Source organism: Protopterus annectens, chromosome 1.part0, assembly GCF_019279795.1.
Source record: "Protopterus annectens isolate FY-2018-M chromosome 1.part0, PAN1.0, whole genome shotgun sequence".
Classification (NCBI taxonomy): domain Eukaryota; kingdom Metazoa; phylum Chordata; order Ceratodontiformes; family Protopteridae; genus Protopterus; species Protopterus annectens.
Window position 1 is genome coordinate 1,628,004,226 of NC_056725.1, and position 16,606 is coordinate 1,628,020,831.

Genomic DNA, 16,606 nt, shown 5'->3' on the forward strand with positions numbered 1-16,606 from the left:
TGAAATCACTGATCATTTGTGATGCTAAGCACATATGTCATGCTGTTGAGCTCAGGTTCAACAGAGAAAATGTCTGCAATTTTAGAACAAGGGAAGAAGAAATCCCCAGTAGTTACCCACAGTAGAGGGTCCAGTCACTGATAACTTGAAATGCTAAGCACATATGTATTATGTATTCAGATAGGTACTTATAGAAAATACATTCTGACTGCCTTGGAAACCACTGACTGTTTCAGATCTGTGTATCTTCCAGAGTACCTTCCTCTTAACTGTCTCAGAGCTAGCAGTCATTCACAAAACCACTGCTCTCATCATTCATCTCTTCCCATGGAAACTGAGTTCACTCATAGGGCTGGTGAGTGATCTGGCAGGCCTAGGGTCTAGGAATTCTGATGTAGTCAGCACAGTGCTTCATCGAGTGTTCTGACACCAGACGTGCATCCTGAGTATGTGGCCTTCTGAGAAACATGCAGAATCATGATTGGTGGAGAAGTTGAACTCATTCATTAGACCCATCAAGAAAAGTTTCTTCATAAATCATTTGGTATTTGCAGGACCTGTCTGCTCATTCTTCTGGTACCAGCAATTGACAAACAACTTCAGCGAGCATCAGAGAAATGAGAATGGCATGTCTACCACGAAATGAGAATGGCATGTCTACCACCATTTTTGTTATTGTAATTTCATATGCTACTGTTTACACAGCTGTTTTTCAGAACATTTGTTCATAAAGTTTAGCCCAGCCAGAATAAGAAAATTGTATGCTGCAGTGTTCGTATAAGATCAGAATATCTTATTGGTTCTGGGGTTGTACAGTGTGACCCACATTTTATACAGGAATCATGAAGTACTTTTCTGGTGAAAGTTGTATGCCTGGCATGTGTACGTTTAGCTAGCACTTTGTTCTTTTGTATCTATTTTTTTCTGTTTTGCACTGAAGTGGTCAGTCATATTTTGTTTATGAACAGTGTAATACATTAAGTTAATTAAGACAAGATCAGATATGATTTAATGTAACTATCACATAATGTGGCTATAATACATGCTTATCAGGTACACAGAATATGGTTAATCATTTTGTTAAAGTTTTTTTCATTAAATGTTTCACTGTGTTAAAAAAGGCAAGCAACAGATCCACCAGACAGCCAAAATGTACAAGGAAAACTAGTTAATTGAGAAAAAAAGTGCTATATTAAACAATTTGCAGAGTACTCAACAGTACAGTAGTTGGACGTAACATAAAAATCCAAGCTTATTTTATTGTAGGGCCATTATGATTTGAAGTAAATGTGTGCACAATACCTTCCAGTCTATTTTTTTCTAGAACTTGGGAGATAGCTTGTATACTTTTAAATACTTTTTAGAGTCATTGAAATTTAGAGTTATATTCATAGTTAGCTTAGTAAAGTTATTGGTATCAATCATAATTTTGTATTCGGTTAAGAATGTATTAACTCTGTTTGTGAACATGAGATGTGAGCTAAGCCTGGAGGTGGGGTAGTCCAGAGTAGTTTAGTTATTACTTAGTTCTTGAGCTTATTCTTTGCTGTATAAAATTAATCTTGTAAAGGATGCTGATAAATTTCTATTACTGCTTTATTATGTCATGTATTTCTTTCAGGTTTACTGAAGCAGCTGCTAAATTATAACCAGTTTGTATCCATCTTGATGAATCAGTCTGGGAGTGATGCAAACATGGAAGATACTAATCTTCTACAGGGAGGGAATCCATTGCCTTTAGTGCTGAAAAAGGTAAGTGAAAAAATATTGAGATGTGCAAAAATGTTAGCTCCAAAATAGAAAGAAAGAAAGAAGAAACCGCTTTGTCTCTATATCTGTATTCTTCCATTTTGAGCCCTCAGTCTGAACAATAGAAGTAAAAGGAATGGAGGATGTGTGCTGAGTATCGGCACACATATTATTGCCAGGCAGCATGCTACACCTCACCCCTTGAAAAGCAATAGTTAGGTTAGACACACACACACACACACACACACACACACACACACACACACACACACACACACACACACACATACATACATATATGTGTGTGTGTGTGTGTGTGTGTATGTATATAAGCAGTCATATTTTGGTTGGGTGTGCTTCCAGGGTGTTCTCACTGCATTGTGTGCTTTTGGAAATGTTTTTGGGTGCAGAAATTGAAAAAAAAACAGCATATTTTCTGGGCTAACCAGATAAGACTTTTAGTTCCTTAACAAAGAGTATAATTATTGCTGAGCTAGCCAGATTATTTATAGATGCAGGGGTGGCCTGTAGAGCATGATATGAGTGCTCTATAGCAAGCAGTAGCATTCCCATTTCAGAATAGCATCCTGAATGAACCAGAAGGTTTATCACTTCATTGGTGTAGAAAAGGGAAAAAAAACAGTAAAAAGTTTAATGTTGCTCTTCTAGTTTCTAGTGACAGAGTACACCACACAGCACAACTGGGAATGTAAGGTATTATATAACATAGTACTTCCAGGTAATTGGTTGACTTTTCATGATCTGTGAAGTAGCTGCAAGCAACACATCCCACATTGAGCTACAAGACCTAATGCAGAAATACAGATGGGAATACCCACAGTAAAGAGCAGAAACTGTATTATGGAATTAACTTCCTTTTCAAAGTTGCTAAAGGTATTCAGCTGCATGCTTTGAGCTCTAAATTATATCATTACTTGACTTATGTTTTTATTCAGCTGCAGATGCTTGAGTTCTGTTGTTTGAACTTCACCAGCCTGTGCACCTCTACAACCACTCTCTCTGTGGGTACAGTGTTACAAGACATGATGGTTCATCATTTATGGTTTGTTGCCAGCTACAGGGATTTATTTATATCTAGGTTCTCATATACACTTTACTCTCACATGTGATGATTCCTGGTGGTTTCATTATACTCAGAGCTCCTTGAGCGCACAATTAAATGAGGAATTGAAAGATGCCAGTGGAATAAACTTTGCAGGCTGCAGGTTTGAAATTTCTAGCCTGCCAGTGATCAGCCTTGCAGTAGCATGACAGATGCCCTCCCTGAGAGACAGAAAAGTCTAGAGGCCACTGAGTCCCACCCCCCTGGCAGTTTCACAGACATCAGCATGGCTTGAACCAAGATTGCTTGTAACTTATTATGGCTGCCTGCTCATACACCAGTGGGCTAATAGTAAGATCTGATGTTTTCTTTTCCATAAGGCTTCAACCTGTGGTTTATTGGATCTGACTTAGATCTGATACCAGACATGTCCAAAGACTTAAACCTACATTTGGAAGGGTGGCTTAATGGCTAAGGTGTTTGTCTTACAAACATAAGGTGCAGGGTTTGAGTGTCTCACAAGGGATAACTGGCTAGGCTTAAAATGGCTCGTAAGGGCAGTTAGCTTAGTACTAAACTATGAACCTATAAGTCTCCAAGCTACTTAAGATCTCATTTGCTGCCTTCCAGGACAGCAGATAGGCCTCATGCTCCACTTTAGTGTAACCTTTTTGATGCATTTTGATTTTCTGTCACCTCTTCTTCTATCCTAGCTTTATAGTTGTAAGATACGTAGTGCTGATAAGTAGACAGGTAGTGATTAGGTTAGGCTACGTATTTAAATGTTTGTACTTTCATGGGCTTTTTCTGACATTTTTTCCTCTGTGTGTATTTGAAAAAAAGGTACAGTAGCTTGTAGTTGGTTTTCTTGTGGTGTTTTTTTTGTGTGTTACTCTATGGTTACAATGGAGAAGGGTTTTAAAAAGTGTGTGGAGTGTGGCCACAAGCTCCCTTTGCAGGATGCACATGGCCGATGCATTTACTGCCTCGGGGCTGCTCATTTGGAGACTGATTGCTCCATTTGTGAAAGTTTTGGCACCAGAGCTGTCAGTGAGTATAGGGCTAAGTTAGTCCTCAAGGGTCTTCTGCCTGCCAGAGATGATTCTTCCTACTCTGCTGTAGCTAGTAAGCTGAACAAGAGAGATCAGGGTTGAAGTGATGATGCTAAAGACCCCAAACTGCCTTAGGTGGATCACAAATGAGTGGCTTCTCCTACTTCTAACAAGCCGGGTGTGAAGATTCAAAGATCTTTACTTCTTCTGGCTGCATCTTACCAGTTTTGGATCCAACTCCTCAGACCAGTTCCCCATTGGTTTAGAATATTGGGAAGGTTTCTTCCCCCACACTTGGTGCCCCTAGCCCTTTCTTGTTCCTAGGGACTTTCCCCAGAGTCATCCCTTTCTCGATCCTGAATCTGAACTTCTCTGATTCGGGTTTGGTACTTGGGGCCTTATACCAGTAAGCAAGCCTCCAAGCCCTCCTCAGTAGACTCTTAAATTCAGTTAATCCAGTCAGTCAGGAGTATTAGACCTGCCAATCTGGAGCAGCTGATGTCGTCATTCCTGCAGGTTCAGATGCAACTTGGTCTATCCAGTGACCTTGGAGCCGTGACTTGAGGTTCCACTTTGACTGGCTTGTTTCCTCCCTCGGGCCTTGTGGTTCTGGGGTTTCTGGAGCCAGTTGACTTATCACCATCTGGGTTGGATCCAGTGGGATGGCCGATTCCAGCTCCCATCCCTACCTTGACCTTTTTCACTCCAGTGGTCTTGGTGCCAAGCAAGGTTCACATTTGACCCACAGCCTACGGACCCAGATCTCGTTTGCCGCTTCTGCTGCGAGGTTGTCTTACTGGCTCAGGTCATATATTTTCATTACTTTATCTGTTTTTGATAAAAATTATTAGGGTTAGCGTAGATTGTTTATAGTAGTTACAACTTTTTTCAGTGTATCCTTGTTGTACCTGTAATTCTTTCTTGAATCCTTCCCCTTCCCTTCAGAAAACTCGTTTTAGTTAGAGAGTTTTCCCCTCCCCCTTTCTTCTCATAGCCGTTTAAATTAGAGGCTAACCCTTTCTTTTTCTCTTAAAAAAAAAAAAAAAAAAAAAAAAAAGTTTTTTTTTCATTAGCATTTACCTAGTTTAGTTTTATTTAGCTTGTAAGTTTTATTTAGCTTGTAGGGAAAATATTGTTAGTATTCTTTTACTGTTTTTTGGGTGTGGTAACTTTAGTGTGGGTGGTAGTTATTATATCCTAATTTTTGTGTATTGTTCTTGGTGTTCCATTTTTTTTTCAGGGATGTCCAAGGATACCAAGGTGTCCGGATTCAAGAAGTGTGACTCATGCTGTCAGAAGATGTCTCTGCAAATTTGCTTTTGGTGGATCTACCCTGGTTGTTTCTTCCGGTCACACTTCCCATGCACCTGCAGGACTCTTGTTTGGTTTGCCATGCTTTCAGCCCAAGAGTCCTGCAGGAGCGTAAAAATAAGTTAATCCTACGGGGTTTACTTAAGCAGGATTCACCGGCTAAGGCTCAGTCCATGAAGTCTAAGCCACATAAATCTTCGGCCCCCAGTTTGGAGCCGTCAATCGGTGAAGCTGTTCCTTCGGCCTCGGTTCCGGACGGAACCGATTTACCTGTCTCCCAGTCAATTCCGACTTGCACTTTGGAGTCGGTGGGGAGTCGAAAGAGATCTAGGTCTCCCACCCAGGAGTCGATACGTTCAGCTCCAAGGTCTCCTCTGCTCCAATCGGAGCACAGTCATCGGTCCCACTCTTCTCAGTCATCAAGGCTTTCAGATCAGGATGTGGAGAGAGTGGTCAGTAGGCTGTTGAAATCGCAAGCCCTAGCAAAAATGTTGTCCAGTCCCCCTCATCAGATGTCGGCTCCGTCCATGTCTGCAGTTATTCCTTCTCCGACTCCTCCCTTGAGCTTTGAGCTGGAGTTTGTTGGGGTTCGAGTCATGGAAGCGTCGGCACAGATACCTTCTCCTTCGGTTCCATCGTCGGCTCCAATCACTTCCTTGGTACCGTCCTTGGAAGGGTCTGGGCGCCGAGACTCCCTCGTCGGCTCCGAGGGGGCGAGTGGCATCAGACCCTTGTCCGACCCCGTTCTCCCCCTCGGAGCTTCAGCGCAGGTGAGCTCGGCTCCTACATCAGCTTCGGAGCCATCTCACTTGGTGTGGAGAGGGATTCCGATCTCTTTGGAACCGGAGCCTTCTCAGCATTCGAGCAGGGATGCCTTTGAGGTCATGAGGAGTGTGCTGGCTTCTGAGTCAGCCCCACGATCATCCCCATCGGCTTCTCCCACTATGGTGCCTGCGTCTGCCTCTACTCCAGACCCCAAGCATGGGGAACCAACGCTCAAGGGCACCCCCTTGGGTGTATCTTCCTCTTTTGAGGCCTCCCCTGATCATTCAGAGGAACCACCTCGTCAGAGAAAATGCAAGAGGAAGCATGTTGACTCCCCTGAGTCTGTCACATCAGATACCAACTTAGAGGATTCGGAAGGGTCCCCGAGATCCCCCACTGAAGATGTCTCCTTCTCAGAAATCCTTGAGATGCTTAGGCAGTGGGGGAACTGGACTACCCTGAGCCCTTCGGAGGATGAGTCTGTATTCCTGGATGTGTTTGAATCCCGACCCTCCACTTCCTGGGTGTCTCCGCCTTTCAACCCACTGATGTCTGTGGTGGCTCGGAAGGCATTGTCAGCTCCAGACACAGTGGAACCGACCCCCAGAAGACCCGCTAAATTCATAACTGCACCACAGAATAAACAGTTTTTGACCAAAGGTGTTCTCATTGATGCCATGGTGGTAGCGGCGGCCACAAAGAAGGAGATGGCTGAAACTTCCTCATCTGTCCATCCCCCTAACAAGGAGTCCAGGATGATGGACAGATATGGGAAGCGGATGTTCTCTTCAGCGACTTTTTCCATGAGGTCTCTGAATTATTTGTGCCACTTTACCCGTCTTCAAAGGGATGTCCTTAAAGAGCTTGGAGATACCCTCCAAGATCCATCAGCTGAGGGGGCCCAGGCCAAGGCAGCCTCCCAGCTGGCGACTCTTAATTCAGTGGTGAACTCCTCCATGAGGCTCATTTCTTATGCAGCCGATGGTGCGAGTAGAGCCGCAGGCACAGGCGTTGCCCTTAGGAGGCACGCATGGATGTGGCTATGTAATTTTGCGGAGCCCTTCAGAGCATCTTTCACCAATACCCCCTTTGACGGTTCCACTCTCTTTGGATCACAGGTGAAGGACACCCTAACCAGGTGTGAACAAGAAGACAAGACTCTCTCTGCTGTGGGAGTCTGTTTTTCCACTCCTTCTAGACCATATCCCAAGGGTCAGAAGAGTGGAAAGATGTGGTCCTGGAAATCCCAGGGAGCCTTGCCGGACACACGTGGTGAATTCCCATCCAGGGGCAGAGGAGGGAACAATAATAAACGCCGCCCTCATGGCAGAGGGGGTCCGCAAAACCAGGGCAGCAGAGAATCCTTCTCTGAGAAGCCCTTCCAGCATCCCTGAAGGGTTGCCCGACTGCCCACCTCTGGAGGCAGTCGGGGGAAGATTATCGCTGTACCCAAGAGCCTGGCAAGACATAACACAAGACAAATGGGTACAGTCGGTTATATCCAGAGGCTACAGAATTCCCTTTGTTCCCACTCCCTTAGTGTTAAACAAGTCCCTTCCAGATGTTCCACGCAGTCTAAGGGATCAAGCAGTTCAAGAAATTTCAGAACTGCTAAGAAAAAGGGCCATCCAGCAAGTCCCAGCAGACCAGCAAGGATCCGGAATTTACTCAAGGTTCTTTTTGGTACCAAAAAAGACAGGAGACTAGAGACCCATTCTGGATCTCAGCAGACTGAACAGGTCTGTACAAAGAACGAAGTTTCGGATGGTCATGCAACAGTCCATTTTACCCTTTCTGGGTCAAGACAATTGGATGCGCTCTATAGATCTTCAGGATGCGTACTACCACGTCAAAATGGACAGACGCTCCAGAAGATTCCTTCGCTTCTGGCTGGGAGCCAGCCATTATCAGTTCAGAGCTGTGCCCTTTGGTCTCACCACAGCCCCCAGGGTGTTCACCAAATGTATGGCAGTAGTTACCGCTCACCTGAGACGGCAAGGATTCCAGGTGTTTCCATATCTAGATGACTGGCTCCTCACTGCTACCACCAGGCATCACCTTCTGTGAGCCAGAGACTACACTATCGAGACTTGCTCCAGACTAGGTATCTGAATAAATTTCAAAAAGTCTGCATTGTCGCCCTGTCAGTCTATCACCTTTATAGGCGCAAATTTAAATACAAAAGACATGTCAGTGAGCCTTCCACCAGACAGAGTATTAGTGATTCGACAACATGTACAGGTCTTATTAGCATGCAAAAGAATTCAAGCCAGGTTCATCCTCCAAACTATGGGTCTCATGGCAGCAGCTATCATACTTGTTCCTCTAGCTTGTTTCCACATGAGGATTTTCCAGTGGCTTCTTTTCACCCAATGGTCCTTCCAGCAGCTTCCCATGTCTCACATGATTATGATCACAGAAGCATGCAAAAACTCCTTGCGTGGTGGATGGTCTCCACATCAGTGCCCCAGGGCAGACCATTTGTACTTCCCCCTCCAGTTGCTACGGTTACCATGGATGCCTCCCTGATTGGGTGGGGGTGGGGGCATTATCAGGGCAGGACAGTCCAAGGCACCTGGCAACCTCATGAATACCACCTGCATGTAAACGCCTTGGAGATGAGGGCCGTGCTTTTAGCGTTGCAAGCTCTTCAGGACTCTCTTCCTACCGGGACCATTGCAATTCAAATGGACAATATGTCATTAGTGTGGTACATCAACAAGCGGGGCGGAACCAAGTCCTACCCCCTATGTCGAGAAGCACTCAGACTCTGGCAGTGGGCAATCTCTTCCAAGCGGTTTCTGATCGCAACGCACATCCCTGGGAAGTCTAATGTTATAGTAGACAGGCTGAGCAGAGCAATTCTCATGCCTCACGAGTGGTCTCTGAAACAAGTAGTGGCGGACCAAATATTCCGCAAATGGGGCCAACCTTGCTGAGACCTTTTTGCCACCCCCTTCAACAACAAGTGCAGCAATTTCTTCTCTCTCCTTCCACTTCCCGGGCATTTACCCAGAGACGCTGTAGTCCACAATTGGCCTGAGGGACTTCTTTATGCATTCCCCTAATTCCCAAACTAATACAGAAAGCTACCATATTGGGCTGCAAAATGATCCTCATTGTTCCTTACTGGCCTTGACAAATATGGTTCCCATTCCTGCATCATCATCTTCTCAAGCAGCCTTGGACTCTGGACCTAGTTCCAGACCTTCTGATCCATCAATCAGGCGGGCTGCACCAATCCCTGCAATCTCTCCAGCTCACTGCTTGGTTGCTCCACTTCCAACCGTAGCCAGGCTTCCAGATATCTCCACCTCTGTGCGCAAAATTATTTTATCATCGCACAAATCTACGACTAGAAAAACTTACACCAGTAAGTGGAAACGTTTTTCTTCCTGAGCAGAGGCTAAGAGTATAGACCCATTTTCAGCCCCTATACATCACGTCTTGGAATTTCTTGCGGAACTCTTTCATTCTGGGTCCGCTTCCGCTACAATTAGAGTTCAGTTAGCTGCAATTTCAAATTTTCACGTTGGCCTGTCGGGGAAATAATATCATGTCTCATAAGCTATGTAAAGCCTTTCTCAAAGGAACCACTCTGCTCAGGCCTCCACTGAGAGATCCTCCACCTCTGTGGGGTCTAAATTTGATTTTAGCTTCTCTAATTTTGCCCCCCTTCGAACCTGCAGCATCTTGTTCCTTGAAGCTTTTATCTTGGAAAGCCCTCTTTCTGGTAGCCACTACTTCAGCCAGAAGAGTTTCGGAACTTTAGGCTCTTTGTACCCGTCTTCCATACCTAGTGTTCCACAATGACAGGGTTGCTCTCAGGACTAATCCTTCCTTCCTTCCTAAGTTCTCTTCAGAGAGTAACTTGAATCAGTCCATAGACCCTCCTGAGTTTTTTCCCAACCACTCCAACAGGGCAGAATACAAATTGCATCAGTTAGATGTTCACAGGCAACTACGCTTTTATTTGCATAGAACCAAGGATATCAGGAAGTTGGAGCAACTTTTCCTTTCTTATGCTGAGGGTAAACAAGGTGTTCCAGTCTCAAAAGTTACCTTGTCCAGGTGGTTGACTTCTATCATCACATTTATCTATCAACTGAGGAATAAAGAATTACCTGTGAAACCAAAAGGTCACTCCACCAGAGCTTTAGCCACTTCTGTGGCCTTTCAGGCTAGGTTGCCCATGGAATCTATTTGTGCTGCGGCTGCGTGGGCTAACCCACATACTTTCATTTCACATTATAAGTTAGATGTGGTTTCCAGGAACAGAGCTGATTTTGGTTCCACTGTTTTGAAGAGTTTGTTCCGGTGAGCCACCCAGGATTTTAGGTGCTAGGGACGCTGTCCCAACCAGCAAGAATGAAGGTGGGATAGACAACTTAACATAAAGAAGTTATGTACCTACCATAACGTTCCATGTTAGTTGTCTTCTTCTCACCTTCTTTCTTGCATACCACCCTCCATCCCCCTATCCTTGTAGACCAAGAAGAGGTCCTTATGTTTTTTTTTTTCTCTGGCTATTCCTTTCTGTCTAGTAGCCTCTTTGGTAGGTTTTATATATTCCAGGATAGGATCCTTTCCTTATTATGTCTGCAGTTAGACTTACTAAACAAGATCTGGGTATCTTGTGCCAGGCATCATGGGATATGGGGTGGCCTTGAGCCAGTATGCAGCTCTCAAGCTTTTGAAGATGGCCGAGTCGGAGCTGAGGATCGGCTCTGAACCCAACCAGCAAGAAAGAAGGCAAGAAGAAGACAACTAATATGGAACGTTATGGTAGGTACATAACTTCTTTTTCTCTCTGATCTCGGAGCCATGTAAGATGGGAGTGGTGCCGGAGTCTGGCATTTCCTTGGAGTCTTTGCATCTGAGGGATGCAGACTTCAGGCAGCTAGCTTTACTCTCCAGCTTTGATGTAGTAGAAGGAATACTCTGCTGACCAGGGGAATGGATGGCACCAACAGGCATTCCTCCTCCTTCTTTGTCTGTGCCAGTGGAGTCACACCAGGGTACTCCAGACAACCCACTCCAATAGGCTTTCATATCATCCTGCACTCAGTGACTACTGCCTCTTCTACCTGTCCTCCGGGCTCACTCTTGAATTAGCATTAGGGTCATGGCAAGAGGCGGTGCAAGAGCACCTGTATTTGATGTAGGAATCCCTCACTGAAGATACCAACCTCAAGAAAAGAGAGTGGTCCACAAAATCCCTGCACAATGAAGATGCCACTTTTAGTGATTTTGGCCAGTGCTGGGGCTGGGCAGCCTAAACCCCATCTCCAGAGGAGTAAGTATTTTTTGAGGTATTTTTGGCGGGCTCATCCACGTCCTGGGTAGTTCCCCTTCAGGATGAGCTTATTGACTTAGAGTCCCTGAGGGCCTGAATGATGGAGCCTATACCTAAAAAGCCCAATAGCAGCTTTTCCCCCTCCCAAGGATTGACAGCAGTGGAGTAAGAGTCACACCACTGAAGCCGTCGTGGTGGCAGCAGCAACCGAGAAGGACATCTTGGAACAGAGTTCATCAATCCATCCCCTCTAACAGGGAATTCTGGGTGTTGGGATGTGTCAGCCACCTTTACAATGAGGGCGTTAAATTACCTGGCTCACTTGACAAGGCTTAACAGGACATCATGTCTAAAGTTTCAGTAGTGGTTAAGGTACAGCAGGTTCCAGAGTCTCAAAAGAGCTAATCATACCTTTTTAACAGCAGCTTCTGTTCTAGATTCAACTATAAATTTCTACTAGGGCAGGTCTTTAACTTAATATTCCCTTATTCCATTCTGTTTGCCTGTACTAGGATACCAATCCCTGATAGGGAAGGCAGTTTCTAGCCTGCAGTCCAAATGCCTTCTTGGCCTATTCCCATTCTATTACTTTTCCTTCTCTAGTTATTTGCTCCCAATATGTTGGTTCCTTTGCCAGTTTTCTTCAGTAAATTCCAGCCCCTTCTTGCCTATTTTGTGTACCCCGTATTGTAGTCATACTTATCGGCAAAATATCCTTTCTATATTCTCATGTTGGACTAGGTCTTAAAATGCTTTCTGCTCCTTTATGAATGCAATATTATGTATGGCTGTTGATATTCTCCTTAAGGATCAGCATCCAAAATCCCACTCTCTCCTTATTTCTTGAATTTTTCCTCTGCTTTATCATCACACCTTTCCACTTTTAATTATAGTTTTCTGTTTGTGTTATGCATATGAGCCTTAACTGTGTAGCGCTGCTGTATCCCTCCAAATCAGGTAGTGCTAAACCTCCTTGTTCTATAGGAAGGATCTGTTTATCCCACTTGATCTTTTCCCTCTTCCCCTCCCAGATAAATTCCTTCAACTATTTCTTAATTATTGTCCACAACTACTCCTCTGGTTGATAAAAATCTGTCTGACCTGGATATAAAACTAAATGGGACTAAAACATTTTCACTGGTTGTATCTTGCTATCCATATCCATAAAAAAGAGCTTTCAGTGTCTCAGTTTTTGTATTATCCTTTGTTTTGTCTCTTCCCACATATTTTTACTTGTCATAACAGAAATCTCTTTAATCCATACTCCTAAATACTTAATTTTATTGTGTCCCCATGAATATGGGTGTTACTGAAACCAGTTTATGGGTGGGTATAAAATTTATAGCTGTAGATTTGGTTTTATCTTCATTAATTTTATATCCTGTCAAGACTTGAAACTGTCTCAAAATGATCGACGACATTGAGATGTCATTTTCTAGTTTTATGAGATACATAATAATATAATCTGCAGATAAAGATTTTTATAATTGTCCACCTACTTCACAAAGGTCAAATCCCAAGAAATTGTGGCACTCAAGAAATCAAATACTACATCCTGGTAACCCCTCATCTCCTAATCCCTACCCAACAAACACACCCCTAGAAACAGCTTCTGTCTTCAAGTCCTAGTTCAGTGAGTCCATTAGTAAGTTGGTAAATCCTGTTCTCTTTAATTCTAGCACTACAGATTCATCTGACACCTCCTCTAGACAGAATTCTACTAACAAATGCTCCCTTAAACCAGTTCCTACCAGCTACATTAAATCTCTACTTCGTAAACCAAAACGCTGTTCTAGATATGCTGACAATATACCTCCCTACTTTCTTCAGACAAAAGCTGACTTTCTAGCCCTCTCAGTCTCTATACTGATAAACCATTCTGTCTCCGAATCAAAAGTTGCCTCTATCTGGAAAGAATCCTATACCCTACGTATACACAAAGGAGGTAACGCCATAGAAATCTCCAGTTTCAGACCTATTGCCATTCTGTCACGTCTTTCAGAAATACTGGAAAAATGCATGGATAAGCAAGTCATAGAACACTTACTTCAAGAAAATCTGCTCACTCCCACACAACACAGATTTCGTCCAAAACATAGCACAACTACTGCCCTCCTATCCTTTATCAACACTATCTCTCTCGCCAGAGATAGCAATAAACTAGTGTCATGCTTATTCCTAGATCTCTCTAAACCATTCAATACAGTCTCTCACACCTCTCTTCTGGACAAACTCAGTATCCTTAGCTTCTCCACCTCTACCATTGCCTGGTTTTCTAGTTACCTAACAGATTGACTACAATCAGTAAAATGTCTGTCTACTCTCTCACCTCCTCTCCCTATAAAAATGGTTGTTCCCCAAGTATCTTTTCTTGGTCCACTACTCTTCAATATCTTTACTAATCTACTCTATACCTCCTGCCCTCAGTCATCCCTTGTCCAATATGCTGATGATTCTACAGTCATCAATTGCAGACACCCTCTCTGACTTGCATTCTATTTCTCAGACATCCTTCAATTCTGTTGAAACCTGTCTTTCTAACAGACAGCTAATTCTGAATCATAAAAAGACCAAACTTTTACTTTTTCTTCCCCAAAACCTAAACCACCTTAAACCCACTTTTGCCATCCATTCTCTAAATAAAACATCTACCATAGCTGAACCCAACACAAAGCTTCTATAGGTCATGACAGATGACCAGCTGAAATTTGATTTGCATGTCACCACTTGCATTAAGAAAACCCATCAAAAAATTGCAAGTTTCCCTGTCTCACGCCAGTCTCCTTATTATACAGCTCTCAAATCCTCACTAACCTCCAAACCTCTCTCCTAACTAAGCTTGAAACTACCTATAACAATGTGGTCAGATTTGCTGCAAATCAAAGCTATAGATCTCATCACTGTCTCTCTTTAAAACACTTAAACTGGCTAGAATTCCCCCACTTGTTACTTCTCTCTCAGCTTCAGCTTATTCACTCTATCTTGTACCAATCATCTTTCTGTCCCAACTTGTCCCCTCTAATCTCCCTCTTCACTCCTTCTGGGGCACTCTGCAACTCAGACCAAGACTTACTACAAATCTATAAACCCAAGAGCAAAATTGGTCAAAACCTCTACAACTATTACCCTACCATTTCTTGGAACAAACTCCCATTGGAAATCAGAACATTCAAACAACTCAAACAATTTATATCAGCTACCAAAGACTACCTAAAAAGTTGCTGGTCATGCCACTGTACTCGCCCTCCATAACCTGCTCCCCCCTTATATAGTTTGCTCTCTGCCCTCATTGGTATTTTTTCTGTCATGTGATAGCTCTCTTAGTCATCCTATCTAGGTAATTACCTGTTTACCCAATATTCAAATATTCTACTTATATGCTACCTGTCAAATCCTCACCAACTCCAACTAGACTGACTGTACATATTAACTCTGTATACTGTCCTTGTACCTATCATAAGTTAAAGGGCAAACTAAGCTCTCTAAATAATTTCTATGCTTTTACTGTACCACCTTAGAAATGTTTATGTTTGTATATAATATTATTTTTCACTTACAATTGTATTGCAATTTTGTGGAACTTTTCTCCCTGGGCCTCCACTGAAAAAGGGCTATCAGCTCAGCCATACAAACCCGGTCAACAAATGTAAAATAAATAAAATAAATAATAAAGCCACCTTTTCTTGATTACCATGCCAATTATCATTGATTTTCCGAATCCCTTATTTATTTGCCAATGGCTCTAAGTATAAAGCAAATAGCAAAGGGGCATGAGGACACAACTTGTCAGAGAGGGACCCTCCGACTTTAATTTTTACCTCCGATCTCATATATCCTCCTAATTAACATTAGTATTGTATTAGGAAATGGAAATGCTTCCATTGGCCTACTCATAAAATCCCATGTTATTCTGTAAAATGCTTTCTCTGCATTTAGATCCACCAACAATAGCAGTATTTTTCTGACATTTTGCTTCCCTCTGGGTCATTATTGTTCTATTAATGTTATCAAATGTTTGCCTCCTCTCCACAAGTCACATTGATCCATATCTGTCAATTTTGACAATACATTTGCCGTTCTTGTAGATATTATATACATAAACACTTTATAATCATGGTTTATAATTGAAATGGGCCTATATGAAACTGGGTCTTTGCTCCCTTTAGGTATTTCAGCCACTACAGCTTTCTTCCAAGATGTTGGTGCTTCCCCTTCCTTTAAAATACTGTTAAACAAAACATTCCAGATCTTTTATCACTTTCTTCCATCATAACTTCCAAATTTCCACAGGAATACCATCTGTTCCTGGAGACTTTCCTGCAGATTGATTATAAGTTGCCATTTATATTTAATTTCTTCCTATCTTAACTACTAATTGTTGAGCCTCATCTCCCTCTAACCATGGCATCTTAAGTCTTCCATAAATATTTCTATTTGTGCTCCTTCTTGATTTCCACATTTGTCTACTTTATAAAAATTTTCATAACACTTATGAAATACTTCTACAGGATCTCTGGTTATTGTTTTTTTTTTGCTATATGCTCCTTAAGTTTGGCAGCACCCCTTTCTACTTTCTTTTGCTGAAGCCATTTTCTAAGTTTTTTTTTCCTGCTGCAAAGTCATTGTCAAAAAACTGTTCCTTACCAGCAGTCTTTCTAAACTCACACATATTATCCAAATACTCCCTTATTTTCTACTTAGCACTCTGAAGTTGTACCTCTTCATGTTTTGGGAGATTCCCCTTATTCTGCAATACTTTTAACTTTTGTCAGGCTCTCTAAATAACTCCTGTTACTTCTTAACCATATCTCTTTTTCTTTTATTTCTACCCTTTTATAAACTCCACTTTCATTTTATCCTACTTACTAGCTGTAACTTCTGAAAAAATTTCTGCCTTCCCCTAATAATTCTTGAATGATTTACACTACCCATGCCTTAAATTCCTCTCTTTTTAACAAGTCGGTGAGGAACTGTCAGTGTCTCATTTTTACTTCATTCCCTTGCATTTTTTTCTTAGTTGATATTGGCAGTTAGTCTAATATAGTTATTTGTTGTGTGTTGAAGCTTTCAATTAAATGCCCATGTTTCGGTGAAATATAATCTCTGTCTAGTGTAGCCCAGTTAGTGTACCTTGGGGAATAATATGTAAATTCTCTCCAAGTTCTTACTACTAAATTCATAGATTCTATACCAAATGTTTTTCATAAATTTCTTCAGAAATCCTTATTCTTTTGTTATGTTTTCCATTCTTGGTCCCCCAGATCCTCATTATTGCAAACAAGTTCCATTGCCCACCTATAAGTTATCTTCCCTGTTGAAAGCCAATTATTTCTCCCAATTTTTTTTAAACCTCCATAAAAGCAGTTTTAT

General features: G+C 42.5%; 1 protein-coding gene across 1 annotated transcript in view; it reads left to right on the top strand.

Annotated features, from left to right (window-relative positions):
* MEI1 (meiotic double-stranded break formation protein 1) overlaps positions 1–16,606 on the top strand; it is a 2,282,292-nt gene that overhangs the window by 231,837 nt on the left and 2,033,849 nt on the right. Inside the window, exon 4 of the mRNA XM_044073933.1 lies at positions 1,622–1,752. Within this exon, the coding sequence (XP_043929868.1) occupies positions 1,622–1,752 (131 nt within the window). The remainder of the gene's footprint in view (positions 1–1,621; positions 1,753–16,606) is intronic.